General features: G+C 48.1%; 7 protein-coding genes and 1 non-coding gene across 8 annotated transcripts; 3 read left to right on the top strand and 5 right to left on the bottom strand.

Annotated features, from left to right (window-relative positions):
* Nucleotides 1–244: 244 nt before the first annotated feature.
* Nucleotides 245–3,769, bottom strand: FOBCDRAFT_196370 (major facilitator superfamily domain-containing protein; the record flags this gene model as incomplete). The annotated part of the gene is made up of 8 exons (XM_031172691.3): nt 245–834; nt 893–981; nt 1,039–1,165; nt 1,231–1,259; nt 1,318–1,526; nt 1,685–2,023; nt 2,064–2,079; nt 2,439–3,769. The coding sequence occupies 8 exons, from the start codon at nt 3,767–3,769 to the stop codon at nt 245–247; spliced, it is 2,730 nt and encodes a 909-aa protein (XP_031049476.2).
* A 1,345-nt stretch (nt 3,770–5,114) lies between these two features.
* FOBCDRAFT_256663 (transmembrane amino acid transporter protein-domain-containing protein) lies at nt 5,115–6,862 on the bottom strand (the record flags this gene model as incomplete). The annotated part of the gene is made up of 4 exons (XM_031172689.3): nt 5,909–6,862; nt 5,504–5,856; nt 5,223–5,455; nt 5,115–5,126 (listed from the first exon to the last, which is right to left on the bottom strand). Exons 1-4 carry the CDS (start codon nt 6,805–6,807, stop codon nt 5,115–5,117), a joined length of 1,497 nt encoding a protein of 498 aa, XP_031049474.3. The 5' UTR covers nt 6,808–6,862.
* A 1,097-nt stretch (nt 6,863–7,959) lies between these two features.
* Nucleotides 7,960–9,462, bottom strand: FOBCDRAFT_247661 (uncharacterized protein; the record flags this gene model as incomplete). Its single annotated transcript, XM_031172688.2, has 2 exons — nt 7,960–8,467; nt 8,516–9,462. The coding sequence occupies 2 exons, from the start codon at nt 9,460–9,462 to the stop codon at nt 7,960–7,962; spliced, it is 1,455 nt and encodes a 484-aa protein (XP_031049473.2).
* A 1,158-nt stretch (nt 9,463–10,620) lies between these two features.
* Nucleotides 10,621–12,140, top strand: FOBCDRAFT_247660 (uncharacterized protein; the record flags this gene model as incomplete). Its single annotated transcript, XM_059610813.1, has 5 exons — nt 10,621–10,779; nt 10,814–10,862; nt 11,042–11,492; nt 11,541–11,636; nt 11,681–12,140. 5 exons carry the CDS (start codon nt 10,621–10,623, stop codon nt 12,054–12,056), a joined length of 1,131 nt encoding a protein of 376 aa, XP_059464064.1. The 3' UTR covers nt 12,057–12,140.
* A 656-nt stretch (nt 12,141–12,796) lies between these two features.
* Nucleotides 12,797–13,616, top strand: FOBCDRAFT_236460 (ankyrin repeat-containing domain protein; the record flags this gene model as incomplete). Its single annotated transcript, XM_031172685.2, has 2 exons — nt 12,797–13,037; nt 13,090–13,616. The coding sequence occupies 2 exons, from the start codon at nt 12,797–12,799 to the stop codon at nt 13,614–13,616; spliced, it is 768 nt and encodes a 255-aa protein (XP_031049470.2).
* A 285-nt stretch (nt 13,617–13,901) lies between these two features.
* On the bottom strand, nt 13,902–15,065 carry FOBCDRAFT_256660 (glycosyl hydrolase; the record flags this gene model as incomplete). The annotated part of the gene is made up of 4 exons (XM_031172684.2): nt 13,902–14,426; nt 14,476–14,511; nt 14,561–14,894; nt 14,950–15,065. 4 exons carry the CDS (start codon nt 15,063–15,065, stop codon nt 13,902–13,904), a joined length of 1,011 nt encoding a protein of 336 aa, XP_031049469.2.
* A 470-nt stretch (nt 15,066–15,535) lies between these two features.
* On the top strand, nt 15,536–15,628 carry FOBCDRAFT_t64. The gene has a single exon. It is a non-coding gene; the product is annotated as a tRNA-Glu (tRNA).
* A 56-nt stretch (nt 15,629–15,684) lies between these two features.
* On the bottom strand, nt 15,685–17,568 carry FOBCDRAFT_214063 (chaperonin 10-like protein). The gene is made up of 4 exons (XM_054703206.2): nt 17,112–17,568; nt 16,252–17,062; nt 16,105–16,200; nt 15,685–16,053 (listed from the first exon to the last, which is right to left on the bottom strand). Exons 1-4 carry the CDS (start codon nt 17,446–17,448, stop codon nt 15,963–15,965), a joined length of 1,335 nt encoding a protein of 444 aa, XP_054559181.1. The 5' UTR covers nt 17,449–17,568; the 3' UTR covers nt 15,685–15,962.
* Between the last annotated feature and the right edge of the window lie 381 nt (nt 17,569–17,949).

Here is a 17,949-nt window from a genome sequence, read left to right as displayed (position 1 = left end):
GGGTTATGGCACACTCGCCTGCGGAAAAGGAACACCAAAAGGCCTTTCCACAATCTAGCCTGCGCGCCAGCCAGACCATCCTTGCTCTATCAGGTACGTACGAAGAAATCATGCAGTATGATGCAAATAGCCCTCCATGAGCGAGTCCTCGGTCAATGAACCGGACTCTACTAACTCACTCCCCGACTCACACATCTTGTCTCCCAAGGGTGAACCAAATAGTAGACGTAGCTTAGTTATAAAATTATAGCAGATCGCGGCGGACGAACTCGTTGTAGAGAGCCTTGCCCAGACCAGCGGGAGAGCGCTCGACAATGACACCGGCGTCCTCGAGAGCCTTGATCTTGGTGTCGGCACCACCCTTACCACCGGAGACGATAGCACCAGCGTGACCCATTCGTCTACCGGGAGGAGCAGAGATACCAGCGATAAAGCTGACAACGGGCTTACCGCCGTTGACAGTGTTGGCCTGCTTGAGGAACTCGGCGGCGTCCTCCTCGGCAGAACCACCAATCTCACCAATCATGATGATACCGTCGGTGTCGGGGTCCTCAGTGAAGACCTTGAGGCAGTCGATGAAGTTGGTACCGGAGAAGGGGTCGCCGCCAATTCCGACAACGAGAGACTGACCAAGACCGGCCTGGGTGGTCTGGTTGACGGCCTCGTAAGTGAGAGTACCGGAACGAGAGACGATACCGATGCGGCCGCGCTTGTGGATGAAGCCAGGCATGATACCAATCTTGCACTGTTCGGGGGCGATGATACCGGGGCAGTTAGGTCCGACGAGACGAGTCTTGCTTTGGGTCTTGAGCATGTCGGTGATGCGAACCATGTCTAAGTGGGTCCACGTTAGAAACCTTCAAAACTGTCCTTCAACGTTGCAAAAACGTACCGTGCTGGGGGATACCCTCAGTGATGCAGACAACGAGGGGGATCTCGGCCTCGAGAGCCTCCTCGATACCGGCGGCGGCCAGAGGAGGACTGAAAAAAATTGTTAGGGGGCGTTTTCGTTGGAGTGTGTGGTTGATTTAGACGTACGGGACGAAGAGACCAGTAGCAGTGGCACCAGTCTCCTTGACGGCTTCACCAACGTTCTTGAAGACAGGGAGGCCGAGGTGAGTCTGACCAGCCTTCTTGGGGTTTGTTCCACCGACGACCTTGGTGCCTGTTTGTCGAGTGTCAGTTTTTGTCACATGTATCATCGTGACATCGATATAGCGAAGACCGTACCGTATTCGATAGCTTGTTGAGCGTGGAAACTACGTCATTCGTTAATTTTGAAGATTTATTTGAGAATTGAGAATTGCGCCAACTCACGTTCCCTGCTTTCCGGTGAAGCCCTGGTAGATGACCTTGGTGTCGGCGTTGATGCGCAGGTTGTTGATGGTCTTAGCATACTGCGACGAAGAATAGGCTCTGCGGCCAACGTTTTGCAGCGCCGAGGCGCGAGTGGCTCTGGTGAAGGACTGCATGATGTCGGGGGGTGGAGGGGAGAGGGAGTGAAGAAGAAGAAAAAACGTCGCTGTCTGTTGCAACGTCTAGAGGATTAACTTGAGGTTTTGGAATTGGAAGGGAAAAACCGTCGATACCAGGAGCTTTCGGGAGGTTCGTGGTTTGGTTCGTATCAAGATTATCCCGTGGCCGGGATTCAACGGCCTAAGCCAAAACGGGTCGACACACGCACTTTCCTCACAAGGTCAGTTGGTGCTTGACCTTGCGCTACGGGTGGTCTCGGGGTCAGTATGCCGAGTGAGAGAGGGCGGGAGATAGATGATCCGGTGGGAAAAGTCAAGGAGAGCCACTCACAGGAGCGCGTGGAGAATCTGTCGTGGTGAGCGTTTTGAGATACGGCTAATCGCGGGTTCTCGGTGAGGGCGAGACGACGGGAAGATGCGTCATTGGACATGGTGGGGACCTGAGACCCTCTTTTGCTTCGGACTTGTATCTCCAATGTTTGCACCTCCTTGAGTTTACGTTTAAAATCGCGGACATTGACAACCTGATCCCGTGGGAATGCAACATGCTGCACTTACAATTATTCAAAATGAGTGAATTCTACCTACTCGTTTCAATGAGCGACTACAGTCAGTATCTATCTAAGGCCAGTATTCAAATGGATATCGTTCTCCTATCCCCAATTGTTACTTCTGAGTAATTGAGCGGTAACAATACAACTCCGAGGAGGCATCTTGAACAAAATCAGTTGATACCTCGGTCCCGGTAAAGCTTATCGGCTGGTATAATACATCACCGGACCATCCATTCCCTGTCGCTCATACTCATCCAACTGAAGACACCGCATCGCATGACATTTCAGTTCATCGCGTGCATCTCCAAGGAAGAGCGTTTCAATCGAGTCGTCTTAGTAGACGCTCTTGACGTCCCAGCCGACAGCCATCACCCTGGCAGCAAGGAAACAGGCGAGTGCCAGCACATACGACAGCCCATCAAATACAATGAGAGCAGTCCAGCCAGAGTCACCCTTGTCACCAGCCTCGAGAATGGCACCAGCAATAGGCAAGCTGCTGAGGGTTCCAAAGCTAGCTACCATGAAAGCTGTCGAGATGAATCGTCCATAGTCGCGAGGATCGCAGAGCTGACCCACGCAAACTGGTGTGAGTCCAAGGTTACTACCACTTGCAAAACCAAACACAACAGCGAACGCGATGATCATAGCCTGAGAGTCTCCAGCTGGCAACCACAGAGCAAAGGCCGATATGATGCAGAGCCCAAGCGTCAGCAGAATGACATTAAACCGCCCGATCTTGTCGGCTAAAAGACCGGGGAGAAAACGACCGAGCAATGAACCCGCATTGAGGATCGAAATCAGGGTGTAAGAGCTGTTGGCATCGCCAGAGTGTCGTCCGGCATAAGACACGATGTACGTCAATGGCACGAAGAGTCCCCATTCCATAAAGAAGATTCCACATGCAGAAAACGTAAACTTCAGGTCTTTGAAGATGCTCAGGTCTGGCCAGACCGAGGACACCTTATTTGATCGCGGGAGACGCGAGCGCATGCAGAGCGTGGCGGGAACGGTGAGTCCGAGGATGATGAAGCCCAGAATACGGGTCGTCCATGCAAAGCCAACGCTGGGGAGAAGTTTCTGTAAAAAGATGGGAAATATGATACCGCCAATTGATCCTGCAGTCATTGCAACGCCAGTTGCAAGACCTCGTTTCTGGTCGAACCAATGGGCAATAGATGCATAACACGGTGAATTGAGAAGGGCGCCTCCAAGGCCACCCACAACCGAGTATGAAAGAAGAATCTGGTAAAATTCCTCACAAACGCTGAGTATGAACAAACTTGCCGCGATGAGTATACCTCCAGAGGCAACAATGAGTCGAGGACCGTATTTGTCAAAAACAGGTCCGACTTGAATACCGACAAGAAAGACGAGGAAGAGATAAAGGCTGAAAATCCAGCCGATCTGAGAAGACGAGTAATCACGAAGTTGGTTCTCGGAAAAGTACGACTCAAAAACAGCAGAGGTGTTGATGAGGCCGTAGATCGAAAACATTCCGCAAAAGGATCCAAAGACTACAAGCCAAGCTTCGAGTCCGCCTTCTGGAAATTCGAGGTTCGCTTCACTGTCGTCGGCGCTGGCTTCGCTGGGGTGCGCTACACCTCCGGTCTCGAGGCCCGCATCGTCCGGGGCCGGGGCGGCATCTCCACGGGGGACTTCGGGGTTAGTTTTGGGTTGGGCCTGCTTTTCGTGCTGGTTTTTTAGGCAGCTGTCCTCTGCATTGTGTTCGTTATATGTCATGTGTGAAAACACGGTAGATCACAAAAAAAGAGTACAGTTTTCTAATGCCTCAGGGTGTGAAGAGTGTAGTAGACATGGGATAACTGTATGAGTTGGGTTGAGATGGGTTGAGAGAAAGGTGAGTGGGGAGGAGGAGGAAGAATTTATAATCCCGGAAATAGGATCCGAATCGGTTAATAATTTGCATGCTCAATAATTGACAGTTGGGGTTGGGCGCTATTGTCAAATGTCATGTTAGTGTTCGGTTCAAGGGCGTGGGTATGCAGGTCTTGGCATCACTTGTGAGTTCTATGACTCGACTGCCAGTGTTATGTTCCATGACGGACAAGTGATTCGCTCCCTATATTCCAGTGTTCCATCCAATTGGGCCTCAGAGCATGGAATTGTTTCCAGTGATCAATTGAGAATCCTCCGGTGAATTAATTCGCCCCTCGGTGGGACTCGGTCTCGTCTATCAACAGTTATCCACATCGGATCCGGAGCCGCTCCGCATTCATTTTCACTGGGGATTTCACTTAAGCTTATTTTCCTGCACTGCTATTCTTGCTTTAGTAACAGTGGTGAAACCTGTGAGATCCAGATGCGCTTAGTTTGGGAGTCCATCCTTTGTGTAGTGATGTCAGTGTGGGCTAATGACACTGGTATCCCCAAGTCGGCATCTCGTTCCGAGTACACTAACACCTACTCAAGGAGTAATCTGAATTAGATTGAGGACTATTTACGGAGGTTTTATTGAAAAATCGATATTCTCTCTCAATTCATGTCTCTCCTCTGTCCCGTATGTGTTGTCATCACTCGTGATAACCAGCGATCATGCATCTATAAGGCATACTCCCGAGATATTGAAGTAATTTGGATGAAGGTAGCGTGTGAACATCAGATAAAAGTCAAGAAATCTATTACGTATCTGTTTATCACTTCAACGAACCGAGAAATGATGGTATGCTGGTTTTCTGATGATGCTGAGGGCTTCATACGTTGAAACAGTGTCCCTCGAACTCAGCAAAGGACTCTGGTAAATTGGCAGTGAAGATGTATCGAGATTTCATACCACGGCCATTTCAAGTATCCGATGCCAGTATTCTATAGCCTTGCCGATAATAAATGTCGCGAGGGAAATGCTTGCATGAGGTAGAAGAGTGGCAGAAGAACAGATCAAAACAACTTTCTGCCATCAACAGATTGAAATCTAATGTATGTACTAGATAATCCCGCGTCTTTCATTCAGGTCTCATTCGATAAGTCATCTCTTATAAAGAGAATTGACTGCTGGGGAGCCGGCAAAAGCGACATAGCAGCCTCACGGGATGAGTCCTCTAGAGTCAACAATAACCGGTCGTCAACATCATATGCCCATCTATTATCTATAAGTGTTAAACTAAATCCAAGCGCCAGATTAATACTCCCATTGTCCTCAAAGCCCGTTACTCTTGCATGAAAAGACACTGCTCACTTGTCCTGCACGGAATTGATCTATGATACCCTGCACACTGACGTATGTTCCCAGCGTGAGGTAAAGAGCACCAGTCAACATGATTACAACGTTTAGTGCTACTGAAAGAATATCCAGAATGGGATTTCGCTTTCTTCCGACCTTACGATCTGCATTGCGCATGCGGAAGTAGGCCAGCGCCCAAAAGATGAAGCCGAACCAGCAATTAAACAGCGACGACATGACTGATAACACTGAGAATGCGTTAGCACTGGTTGATAAGTCTGAGGGTGGACACTTACACGAAGAGAAAAATGGAATGATCTCAGCGATAAAGAATGAGGCGGCCCAGCTGATCAACAGCACCAATCCCCACCAGAACCAGCCCTTGAATGTGTGCGAGGTAAGATGCTCGGAGTCTTTAAACATTCTGAAGAAGACAAATCGACCTGTGACACTTGCATAAAGGCACCCGACGAAAATGATGGTCGGAACCATGAAAGAATATGAGATCTTCTTGTAGGTATCAGTGAGGACACCGAATGCTGGTGTGACCATGTACTGGTTGCCCGTATAAACGTAAATGACAGACCCGACAACGCTGAATGTGACAATCTCAGCCATGGTGCAAGCCCACAATGCCTTGGGGAAATCTCTGCTCATATGTCAGAATGATCACGGTTGCATCAAATGGCATAGCGATTTACCTCGGATCACGCATCTCAGCGATGAAGCTGGGAATTGTAGTCTGGCCGATGAACGTATAACTCATGTTCATGAAAGCCGACATGCCAGTAACAAGTGTCGTGGTCTTTGGTGTCCAGATTGAGATTATCGGTTCGCCCATCTCAGGATAACCAGCGGGCTTACCCTGGGCGCCTGCAAAAGCCGTTGCCAAGATGACCGAGATGAATGTAAAAAACGTCGAGGCAAAGCCAAGCTTTGACAGCATGCTAAAGGTGCGAGGAAGGGACCCGATCCAGCTGATCACCGTGACTACTGCAGCGAATGCAACGGTTCTGCATCCCGCGATGGAATCGGCCTCGGTCATTGTGTTGAGGTAGATTGCACCGACCAAGACATGCAGAGCTTGAATGAAGGTATTGTTCAGGACAAACATTACTGCCGTCCACCACCACGCCCATCTCTTATTCCACCAGATCATCTGCCCAATGTCGCACACATCTCTAACCTCAGGATGTCGCAAACAGAACTCCCACAGCACAAGACTCGTATACAGAACAAGCCCAGCAATGACAGCCGTCAAGATCAATCCAGGCACAAGACCCAGAAGACTATATGACCAAGGGAAGCTCATAATAGAGAGCACAATGTACTCGCTAAAGAGGAGCCCTGCAGTCTTTTGCCAAGAACATGTCCTGTACTGAATAGCATTTCCCGCTTCGGAAGCGACTTGCTTGTCGACGAGATCTTCAGCTGCGGTGCTGTCGCTTTCGGATACATGTGCCAAGTGCTCGGCGAGGGGTTCGATTCGCGGGCCAATTGTGACGTTGGGGCCTCCAAAGGCTGATGCGAGCCAAGGCCGTCTGCTTGGCGTGCGGGAGGTCTGAAGCTCTGAGTCTTCTAGCGTAGATGTCTTGTCCATGATGATGCGCGCTATCGCTAACCGCAATACTCAATGCAAGCAGGAAATTGGATGATGATACAGTGGAGGAGCAGGATGAGAGAGAAGATCATGACGAGAATAACACTCAAAGTAAAGAAACGGCTGGAGTAAAGTACCCGTCCATGGAAGAGAGACAGCAACGGTAGTACCAGACCTTGGACACTAACACAAGTAAGGCCGATCTGCAGTGAGCGAACTCCCCGACGGTGCATGATGTGGCGTCGGGTACATCGCAATAGGGAATGTCCTTGGCGATCAACGATACCACCTTTCAAACGGCATTTATGCTGATTGGTCTTGGGGCTGCGGAGATGCCCTCACCTCGGACACGGCGTTCCCAGCCATGCTCGATAACAATGTGCTTAACCGGTGTGGCATAGCGATTGATAGATTTACTCCATCGTCTCTGCTGAAGCAGATGCCTTCTGCCTATCCGTCATCGTCTTCAGCTTTTAGACAAACAAGCTTCAACTCAGGCAGGCCTTCTTCCAGCATGACGAAGTGGCGGTAGGTAACATCGGAGACTAAAAAATCACCGCAGATCGCGTTAATTCCTGAAAGCACGCAATGCACCAGTCGTCATTATTAAAAGTTCCTGCCACTCTCATTGCACAGACCATAAGTGGTGTGCAACCTAGTGGATTTGGGTTTTAAGCTTACTGCCCATAAGCTTGTTTTCCAGCACTCAGCTTCCACTGGTCAATCAACGGAAATAGGCCGGCGCCGCCGACGCCCGACGTCTTAGGAACCGGAGGCATTACCGGTGTATTATTAGCACCTCTTATTGCACGACAATCGATTGGACCATATCGTTCGCAAGACTTTTAACAACCAATTTCACTAATGCATTCATGATTGTAGGCTTGTATTTGAGAGCTACTCTTTTCGCATGACTACAATGTCTGGTGGAAGATACCCTGTACCTGCAGTGTTGCTAGCCTATTGAAGCACATTCTGGTGACAGGATCGATCTTGGCCGTTATAGTGGTGAGAATAATTACATGTCGAGGTGTACTTTATCATCACATATATCCGGTTTTGATTTAGGCATTATAATCTCATTCAGTGCGTTGGCGTGATACATGTCGTTGATATCATATGGTCGACTATCAATCATTTGCTATGCTGTATCTATTCATCCTTGACATCCGAAAGCTTGAACCCTCCAGGCACCAGCTTCTGGAATACCTGCTCAGGATCATACTTGGCTGCTGCATCCTTCATCTTCTTAATATTCTCAGCACCATAACTACCAAGAGGATCCTGACTCTTATCCGCATAATTCAAATAAGTCCACTCAAGATTTCCTCCCTCAATAGTAGCAGCAAACTCTTGCACATCCTTGATCCAAGCCTGAACCTTTGGTCGTGCAAAAGCCTCCTGCTCAGGAGTCTGTGCCATGACGACAGCGAGAAATAGAATGCCGTTGGTCTTATGACGGTCCATGCCCATGATGTTGCCGCCTGCTTCGATGCCGCGTTGGCCGAAGAGCGTAGGCAGAGGCTGGAATAGACATTGGGTGATGAAGTTACCGTCGGGTATGAATGCCTTGAGCTCTTCGACGAGTTTATCGTGGAGCTCTGAGGCTTTGGTGATGATTCGGGTGTCGTTCTTAAAGCAACATGTGAACCAGGTGTCACTGGACGGTTAGCTTGAAAAGTGAAGAGACAAAGATAAGTTGGCTTACTAAAAGTTCGCAGGAATATTGTACTCAAAAGCCATCTCAGTCAGAGTAGTGTTCTTGACAGTGTTCATGATTTCGGGAAGAGCTAGCCACTTCTCATACGCCGGAGGCTTCTCGATACCCTCCATGTTGGCATACAGAGTAGCAACAACGATATCCTTGAAATCAGGCATATGTGTGAAAATAGTGACAAGGTTGCTGTGAATATCATTGGGCACGTTGTCCGTAAAGGCAGAGAGAGCCTCAATGGCACCAGGAATAACTTGCTTAGGGAAGAAAGTCATTCCACCCCAGACCTTGTCAGACTTGATAGCCTTCATAGTAAACTTTGTGACGATACCAAAGTTGTTTGATCCACCTTTGAGTACGCGGTACAAGTCGGTGTTGTTCTTCTCATCGGCGGTGATAATATCACCGTTAGCAAGGACAACTTGGTACGACACAACATTGTCACATCCAAAGCCCTGTCTAGCTGTGAAGAAAGCATTGCCACCTCCAAGAAGAAGACCTGCAACGCCAACATTGCCCTCACGCCCTCCAGCAACAGCACGACCATGCTTGCTCAGCTCAGCATAAACCTCTCGCCATCTACAACCAGGTCCAATATCAGCTGTCTCAGTAGTAGCATCAAAAGACACATGATTCAAATGAACAAGATCAATAGTAACACCACCCTCAATGTTGTTCGACCCAGGCCAGTTTGTATGTCCACCACTGCGAACAGCAAACTTCTGACCAGCAGAAACAAGAGCCTTCACGACGGAAGCGACTTCTTCAGGGGTACGAGGCTGGACGATACAAGCAGGTTTGATCTTGGCGCTGTTAGACCAGTATGATTCTTGGCGAGCTGAGAACTCGGCATCCGTAGGTGTGAGGACACGAGCTTCGAGACCAGCTGCAATAAGGCTTTCAGCCTGAGGGATCGACGGTTGAGGAGTAAGGGTAGTCATGATTGGATGCTTGTGGGTAAAGAAGAAACGAGAGGGAATTGAGTTTCTGACGCTTCTGAGGGGCACATAATCAAGGCTGTCTATGTATGTGATTGAAGCTGATAGATTGTCGGAGTCCTATTGTTCTCCATGGGGAATAGACAGATATCCAGGGTCCTGGTACATGGCCCTGTTCCGTAAATCATTTGCTCCTTTGGTGTGGGAAACCCTTTAACGTTACATTCCCCTGACACTTGCATCACGATTGTCAGGCCTATTGAATGGGGCTTAAGAACCAAAAAAAGCAAGGGTCCTGCGACGGTCTCTTCCTGTACGAAAACATAGACCTCGGTAAGGCATCTCGCTACCATGCTATTGGAAGAGGAGTTTTAAGCGTCTGGAACTAGAGAATCCGTTTCATCTTACGAAATAGTCATCTTCAAGCCCAATTGCCAAAACTTGAAATTGTGAAGCTATTGAAGTTGGGCCTGAATATTCTGGTCGGAATTTTGGGACACTCCGAAGCTAAGGTCTCGGTTCCGCACCATGAATCCTTCGTTGAACTCGGCTACGATAACCCTGCTCCCCGGCAACTGCCAAGAGGTTTCTGCAGGCTGACAGATGGAGACATCCTTGTACACTTAGGAGAAAAGTGCTGATATACGGATACTTCTTCTGGGTTCCTCAAGCTTCTCATCGATCTGTTATCGAGCAATCATATAACCGTACAACCAAACTTTAGATGTCAGATCATATTTTCGTATATATGAACGGGATGAACGGGCTATCCCTAGCGCAGCCGCGGGCACCGAGAGCTTGGAATGCCGTTTCAACAGCCGCCATAGCCATCGAACAGGGGTATATATGTCAACGTCTTCTGACTCAGAGTAACATTCACAGGAATAGAGTTTGGGCCATGTATGAAAGGCGCTGATCCCTTCTAACCGATGTCCAAGGTTTTTAATCCTTACAATCGTTTCTTTTCTCTCTCCTCAGAAGTGGGCCGTATATCCGATATAGGATGTAGTAATATGCATGCAGGTAATCCGTAGTTAATTGAATGAACGCTGAGGCGGTGTATTTCTACGAATCCAATATTTTTCGTTCTTCGTTCCTGCATGTGATTTCGCATTGAGACCTTCTTGCTACGTACTTCTTTGTTGGTTGGTTTATCTAACTATGGCTGCTGTTGTTAATGGCGTTCCTGTCGCTATACCACCACCCGAAGGTTACAAGGTCAATTTCGATAACCCGCAACGGAACAGTGTTACTGAAGCATACTGGCTTTATGGCGTTGGGAATTTCTTGACAGTATTGTTCATTGCACAGAGAGTATATGTAAGATGTTTTATACATAAGACAATACGAATAGAGGATGGTAAGCCACATTGACCCCCTTACTTCGTACGCCTTAGCTAATTGTCTCTGAAGCATGTTTAGGGGTAGCATATGTGAGCAACATCATCCGAGACATCATGCCTTGTATCGACAAAGCTGACCGATCCAGGTGTTTTCTGTAGTACTTCAGACCCTGATACTAAGTCAGTACCCATGATGCCCTCACCTTTACTCAACTAACGTGTTGTGCTCGAGCGTCTAGGGGACTTTATCCGCGGCATAATGGGCACCCACGGCTGGGAGATGCCAATAACCAAGTTCGCCCTCTTCGCACGAGCCCTCTACCTCCTACCAATCCTCTACAACCCCGTCCAATGCGGCGCAAAGATGGCTTTGCTTCTCGTCTACCGTCGGCTTGCACCACAAAAATGGTTTCATTTTACGATCTGGGCTACATCGTTTGTGGTGATTGGTTCCTCGATTGCGATTACGTTTACAACAATCTTTCCGTGCAAACCTGTAAGAGCGGGCTGGGACATCACAATCACCGATAAGAAGTGCATTGATCGGCCAGCTGTTTATCAGGCTACGGCTATAATGGGTGCGATTACAGATGCCATGGTGCTTGCGGTGCCTATACCTGTTGTCATACCACTACAGATTTCGAGAAGACAAAAGATTGGGTTGATTTGCTTCTTTGGTGTTGGTGGAGTGTAAGCGAAGTTTATGCTGGCAAGAAGGGCAAGCTAACAACAATCCAGTACTGTCTTTACATCAGTCATGAGACTAATCGCATTGATCCGGTCCATGGGTAACGTCGACCAATCTTGGGGTGGGGGTCCTGTTCTTCTTTGGATGTAAGTCATCTCCTCCTATCTCACGTTTCCTCTAACCAGTCCAGCTTTGCCGAAGCCAACCTCTCCATCATTTGCGCAACCCTTACAACAGTCAAACCATTCATCAAACACATCTCCCCAAGAATCCTCGGCTCATCATACGGAGCATCAAAGGCCGGCATGTCAAACCCAAGTGCACCACCAACCATTGGGGCCATATCCACTGGCGGTATGCCCAGACATGACCACTATGAACGATTTGACGATGGGCCAATGTATCCATTGCAAACCGTTACCAAGGCAGAGGCATCAAAAAGTCACGAGAACAAGAATGGGGGATCACGTTCGGTAACACGACCAATGTCAGGGGATAGTCAGGGAGATTCGGATTCTGAAAAAGCGATTCTGCAGACACGGACTACGACAGTGACCTATTCTTGAAGAAGGTTCCTATTGGCACTTTGGGAGAATGAGATATATGACAGAGTTTGTGGCATAGATAAAATAATGTAAGGCTAGAGTGGCATTTGTATGAAATTTCAGTTCTCGTCTCGTTGCTGAGCTAACAATGGCGGATCTTTGACGGATAAAGCCTCCGTCTTCACTCACGATTACAAAGGGAACGGTAAGATAAAGAATAGTACATATGTCGGACAGGAAACGTCAGGCTTGTACAAACAGTGGTGTAACAGTTTGATAGTCTACAGCAACAACTCATACCTTCGACTCTCAACAAGCAGAAATTGCTGCAAACTACGTATCGATTTTCGCGAGCTTGGCTTCATATGTTTATGGCTTGGCTTTAGCAGGATAATAGTTGATATGTTTGCTGGGTTGCTTCTCAAAAGCTGCGTTTGTATCTAGACGACTACAAATTTAGCAACGTTCAGTTGCTTGCTTAATAGCACTCAAACGCATCTGGCGGACTGTCCTAAATGTTGAAGTTTGCCTCATACAAATAATAAAGTGATTGGCTTTTGCCGTTTGCTGTGTTGCACAAACTGGCGTGCGCTACATCGCAGTGTAAAGCAGGCATCCATGACAAACTGATTCACTGAACATATAAATAGTCTCCAGTATCTGGGTGAAGGCCGAAATTCTCACTTCACCATCCTCAAAGGAACTCAAGTCTCACATAAATCCTCACATTCTCGACAACAACACTTCGCCTAGTCGCTGACATGGATCTCCTTCTCGCGCTAGGAGAGCAAAAGTACGCCGAGGAACATCCATTGCATTACGCAGCTACAAAAGATGATGCTACTCTTTTCAGGCGTCTGTTACAAAAGCCTGGACTCCGCGCCGATATCGACGGCGACCCTGGTAGCGGACATGACTGTCTACAAACTGCGATTTTTAACGGCAACAAGGAGATTGCCGAAGCTCTGGTTACCCTACCTCTTTCTGAGTTTGATCGGACCCGTGAGTTGTCAATATGTGTAACTTTTAAAATCGAAGTTCTGAATCTTTCTAGGTCATCCCATGGCAGCTCATGGAGCCATCAGCTACCTAGCCTCCGCTGCTACACTCGGCCGCCTCGACATCTTGAAGATCATGACCGACACAGGGAATGTGGACATTTTCGAAGGAGACTCCCTTGGCAAGACCCAGCTGCACCATGTCAGCGACGTACCCATTGGCCAGACGCCGTTCCATCCTATCGACGACGAGGGCGCTGTCAAGATAGCCCGATTCCTTCTGGAACAGGGAGCCATACAGGTGGACTGTGAGGATAACAAAGGGCAGACTCCTCTATCATTGGCTGTTCAACATGGAAAAAGAGGCATCGTTCAGGTTCTTCTTGAAGTCAGCAGGGACCCGGACTCTAAGGATCAAGATGGAAACAGTCCCTTCTATTACGCCGTTCGCAACGGACATGGCCCTATCGCAGAGCTCTTGGCCAACACCGGCAAAGTCGACTGTGGCGTGAGGGCAAGGGCGGAGAGTGATCGGCGCTCAGACCAGGAGCGAGGACCAACATTTACGTGGCACGTTCTGTAAGTTTCATCTTGAGAGGGCTCTCAAAGCATGCCGGATTTGAGTTGACAGTGACAAGTTCATAGTGCGCCACCGAAATCTGCCATCAAAGTCTTGACATATGGAGATATGAGAAATGCGAGGTTTCCTGGGTCAAGTTGCTCTGCTGCTATGCTTGTTTTTTCTTGTAGTTAGTCAAGAATAAACGCCAAATTAAATGAAGATGTGATATTAAGAGGCCTTCTTATGAATGACTATATTGCTGTTCCAGTAAGAGCCTTGTGAACTTGTTGCCAAACTTCCCACCCTTCATTCCCCAGACGGCGGCTTGATTTCTGTCCCAACAGGACGAGGTTCACCCAAATCGATCATATCATCCTTCCAACCGAGCGGCTGAATAAAGGTCTTCCTCGAGGGACCGCAACGATCACCCGCGTTGAGATTAGCATGAAACACATTCCAATCCTCTGTACCATCAGGACTTTTAAAGAACGCGTTATGTGCAGGTCCATAGAGTCCATTCTTCGTTTCGAAAATGGGATCAGGTAACTTGGTCCAAGAATCCGGGCTAAGTGGATCAGAGCCTTTTGTGAATATCATGGCACCGAGTTTGTAGGCGGGTGTGTTGCAGGAGTCAGCAGCGTAGACCACGTAAGTTGTCCCAGCTGGGGAGATAATTCCATAAGGTCCTTCGAGAACGGGCGAATCAGACCTTTCCCACTCGAACTCTGGGTGTGCAATCATTGTGGCGTTGCCACATGTTGTTGGTGACAGGAGTTTGGCGATCCATAGAGATGCACCATCAGGACTCTTTGGTCCTTCAACGGAAGAGAACTGAGCGAACATTAGAGCAGGACTTTGGAAAGGGCTGTAAGATACTTACAAGGAAATACTCGGTGCCTTCGATTTTAAAGATCGTCTACTGCTATTAGCCATGCGTCTTTCGGATAAATCATTGCTCAACCTACAGCATCAAGCATTCCAGCATTGAAATTAGGAGGAATGATTGCATCCATCATCTCATAATCCGCCGACAATGGATTCTCCTTACCACCTTTGAGAACGTATACTCTCAGAGTTGGCAGCATAACATCCCAGTTGCCCTCGTCACAAACACTCGCCGAGAAGTATACATACCAAGTATCACCGACTTTGTGCATCTCAGGAGCCCAGAAGTTGCAAGCTCTGGTTGCATTGGATCTGTCGGACCAGATGAGCTGGGACTCAGCAGTCTTGAGGCCTTCGATGGTAGGGGCTTTGGTGATGCTGACGTTGGTCCATGTTGTTGAGGTTAGATAGTACCTAAGAGTATGTTCAGTATGGAACAGTGAGGTACTGGTTGGATGAGGAGTCTTACATCCCATCTTGATAGACGATATGAGGGTCACTTCCTGTTCTTATAGGATTGGTGAACCCAAGAACAAAGCTTGAGCATAAACCAAGAACCAAAGTGATTACCGATAAGACAAGCATCGTAAAAGCGAACTTTGTTCACAGAGTTCCAAACAAGAAAGAAACTGGATTCTATCTTTGATTTTTACTGCCTCTTATACTTCGTTCTATCACCGATCATTTCCTAAAAAGGAGCCCGTTCTCAGGATAAACCAACACATTATGGAGCTCCCGTATATCGTGCAGCATATGATCTGATGTCCATGCATGCCTCCCTATAATAACTTGCATATACTACTCGCTATTTGCTCGGCTACTATGAGGTTACGTCGCTGAGAATGAACCGCGGGGTATGTGAGGGGCGGTTATACGATTTAAGCTTGATCGTCATGCTTAAAGATGGGATCGACAAGTTGTTTACTTTAGCCATGCGCTCCAATACCCTGAGTTCGAACTAAAGCTTAGCTCCTGGTTCTCGCCCTTCGTGTTGATTCTGTCCGTGAGGATGTTGGGACAATGTTGAGGAGCTCGGAGCATAACAAGCGACATCATCCGGTATGGTGTAGTGGCTAACATTTCGCGCTCTCATCTTCAGCTGAGGGATCAGTACCGCGGAGCCCAGGGTTCGATTCCCTGTACCGGAGTTTACTTTTGATCTTTTTGTGCATATATATACTTTTCGAATATATATTAAATGTGACAAATATTACCTCCTGTTGAGCACATCCTTCAGGAAGCATGGTCTGCCCCTAAAATCTGTTTATGTATAGTAAAAAGACACTTGAAAATTGTAATAAAGTTAAAGCCCTGCCTGTAATCAATGATCAAAGCTAAATATAACCAAGACATCAGCAGCTAGGAAATCTTTTTCCTCTCATGTTATACATAAATCCTCCATGGTATATAATGCCTATTCCGCAAGCAACATCAAGAACGCTTTCAGTAAACCTCCAATAATATCAAAATCATTCAGGGTCGTTATCTGCTGGTGTCCACGACATAACGGCCAGCAACGTTGCCTGCAATCATCATATCATAGACCTTCTGGAGTTCTGACAATCCGACAATCCTAGGTCTCATGTTAGTCTTGCTAATGATTGCACGTAGTGGATGTACTTACTTGTATGGTGCCTTGATAAGACCTTGTCTGTAAAATTCAATGGCTTCAGCAGTATCCTGTCGGTTACCGACATAGCTGCCCTTGATGTTGATTTCACTATTGTATCTCATCAATGCGTGTTCTGCGAATACGGTTTGTTTCACTTACCGGACGACAGTGTCGAAAACAGGAGCCTTGACGAAAGCATTGGCTGGTAAACCAACACAGACAATTGTGCCCTTGCTCTTAACATACTGACTAGCTTGTTGGAATGGCTTCTCACTGGCTGCAAGAAGGAGAACAGCATCGGGGCCAAGGCCACCTGTAGCGTTCTTGATCTCTCCAACAATATCCGTCGATGTCTTGAAATCAACAAAGGTATCAGCACCAAGCTCAGTGCAAACCTTGCGCTTTTCGTCTCCGCCATCGAGAGCTGTTACTCGAAGCCCCATGGCCTTGGCATATTGAATAGCGAAAACACCAAGACCGCCTCCAGCGCCAGCAATGACAACACTCTGTCCTGGTCGAACGCCAGAAGACTTGAGAGCCTTGTAGACTGTAAGTCCAGCACACAGAATAGGTGCTACGCCAGCGAGATCACAGTCCTTGGGAATTCGCGCGACGTGCGCAGCCTTTCCTACAGCGTATTGCTGGAACGAACCATCAACAGTATATCCTGACAGGGAGGCTTCTGAGCAGAGCGATTCGTTGGACTGTCGACACTGTTCGCAACTCATGCAGGAGCCGTGAAGCCACTTGAGGCCAACGTGGTCACCGATTTCAACGTCTTTGACGAGCTCTCCTCGTGCTACTACGATACCGGCACCTTCGTGACCGCCAACAAGGGGCATCTTCGATTCAAGGGGCCAGTCGCCATTGACGGCGTGAAGGTCTGTGTGGCAGACTCCACTATACTTGACGTTGATTAGAACCTCATCGGAGCCTGGCGTTGGAACAGGGATCTTTTTATATTGGACAGCTGTTTTCGTCAGAATCCCTTTCCAACCTCAAACTTCATTGAAGCTTACCTCCACCTCGTTCTTCCAAAACTTGTGCCCACTGTTCATTAGGAATGATGGGGCTAGCAGCTGTAGCGTAAGCGGCAGTCTTGCCGAGGCTACTGTTAGCACTGAAGCTTGTGGTGATGTTTCCGGCGCTAGCGCGACTGTTAGGGTTATGTCGGACGCATGATTGTCCTCCTGAAGTTGCACAGCTTGCGCAGAGTGTTCGTTGACTGGAAGAAAAGTTTCGACGGGTTGTTTGAACCTGAGCTGTTGCTGAACGTGCGAGACGTGCTGTGTTTCGCGTGGCTATTCTTCCTGTTCGGAGGATGCCAGTTCGCATCACGTTGCTTGACGATAGCATTATGGTCTTGCTGTAGAGTAATTGTATGTACTGTAACTGGGTATAATATGGTGTATTGCAATTGGGTGAGTCAAAGCTTGGATATATAGCAGCGAGATGCTTCAACTTATAAAAGAAGCGTCTGTCAGCCCATAATGATAATTCTGTGGTACCACGGAGTATCAACCGGCTCTGGATATTGCTTTTGATCAGATCATATTCAGTCAAACTCTAAAATGGACCCAAACTACCGGAGATGGTGTAAAGTCGTGGGCCTGTAAGTTACTGTGAGCCGCGCTACGATATACCTTTATCCGCGGAGATGCGGCAGAGCCAGGTGACCCCGTGGGGTCTACGCCCACTGTAGAAAATGTTCAGGCCAGTCTCGTGTCTCTTTTTTACTGTGCCATGTGCTTTGCTCAATCCCCGCAGTGGAAACGTCTTGCCATTCCGCAAAAGAGTGAGCCGATTCTCTTGACGTTGTAGTGATGGGTTCCAGTTCCATTGCTGAGCCGCCAACAG

The sequence above is a fragment of the Fusarium oxysporum genome, chromosome II (genome assembly GCF_013085055.1).
Source record: "Fusarium oxysporum Fo47 chromosome II, complete sequence".
Classification (NCBI taxonomy): Eukaryota; Fungi; Ascomycota; class Sordariomycetes; order Hypocreales; family Nectriaceae; genus Fusarium; species Fusarium oxysporum.
Note: the sequence above shows the minus strand (reverse complement) of the source record. Positions and strands in the feature narration are given on the sequence as shown.

Coding starts and splice junctions, on each gene's coding strand:
- FOBCDRAFT_214063 (XM_054703206.2), bottom strand. CDS start 17,448: ATGCTATCGTCAAGCAACGTGATGCGAACTGGCATCCTCCGAACAGGA. Junction 17,063..17,111: donor TTTGGAAGAACGAGGTGGAG/GTAAGCTTCAAT, acceptor TGACGAAAACAG/CTGTCCAATATAAAAAGATC. Junction 16,054..16,104: donor CTTATCAAGGCACCATACAA/GTAAGTACATCC, acceptor CATGAGACCTAG/GATTGTCGGATTGTCAGAAC.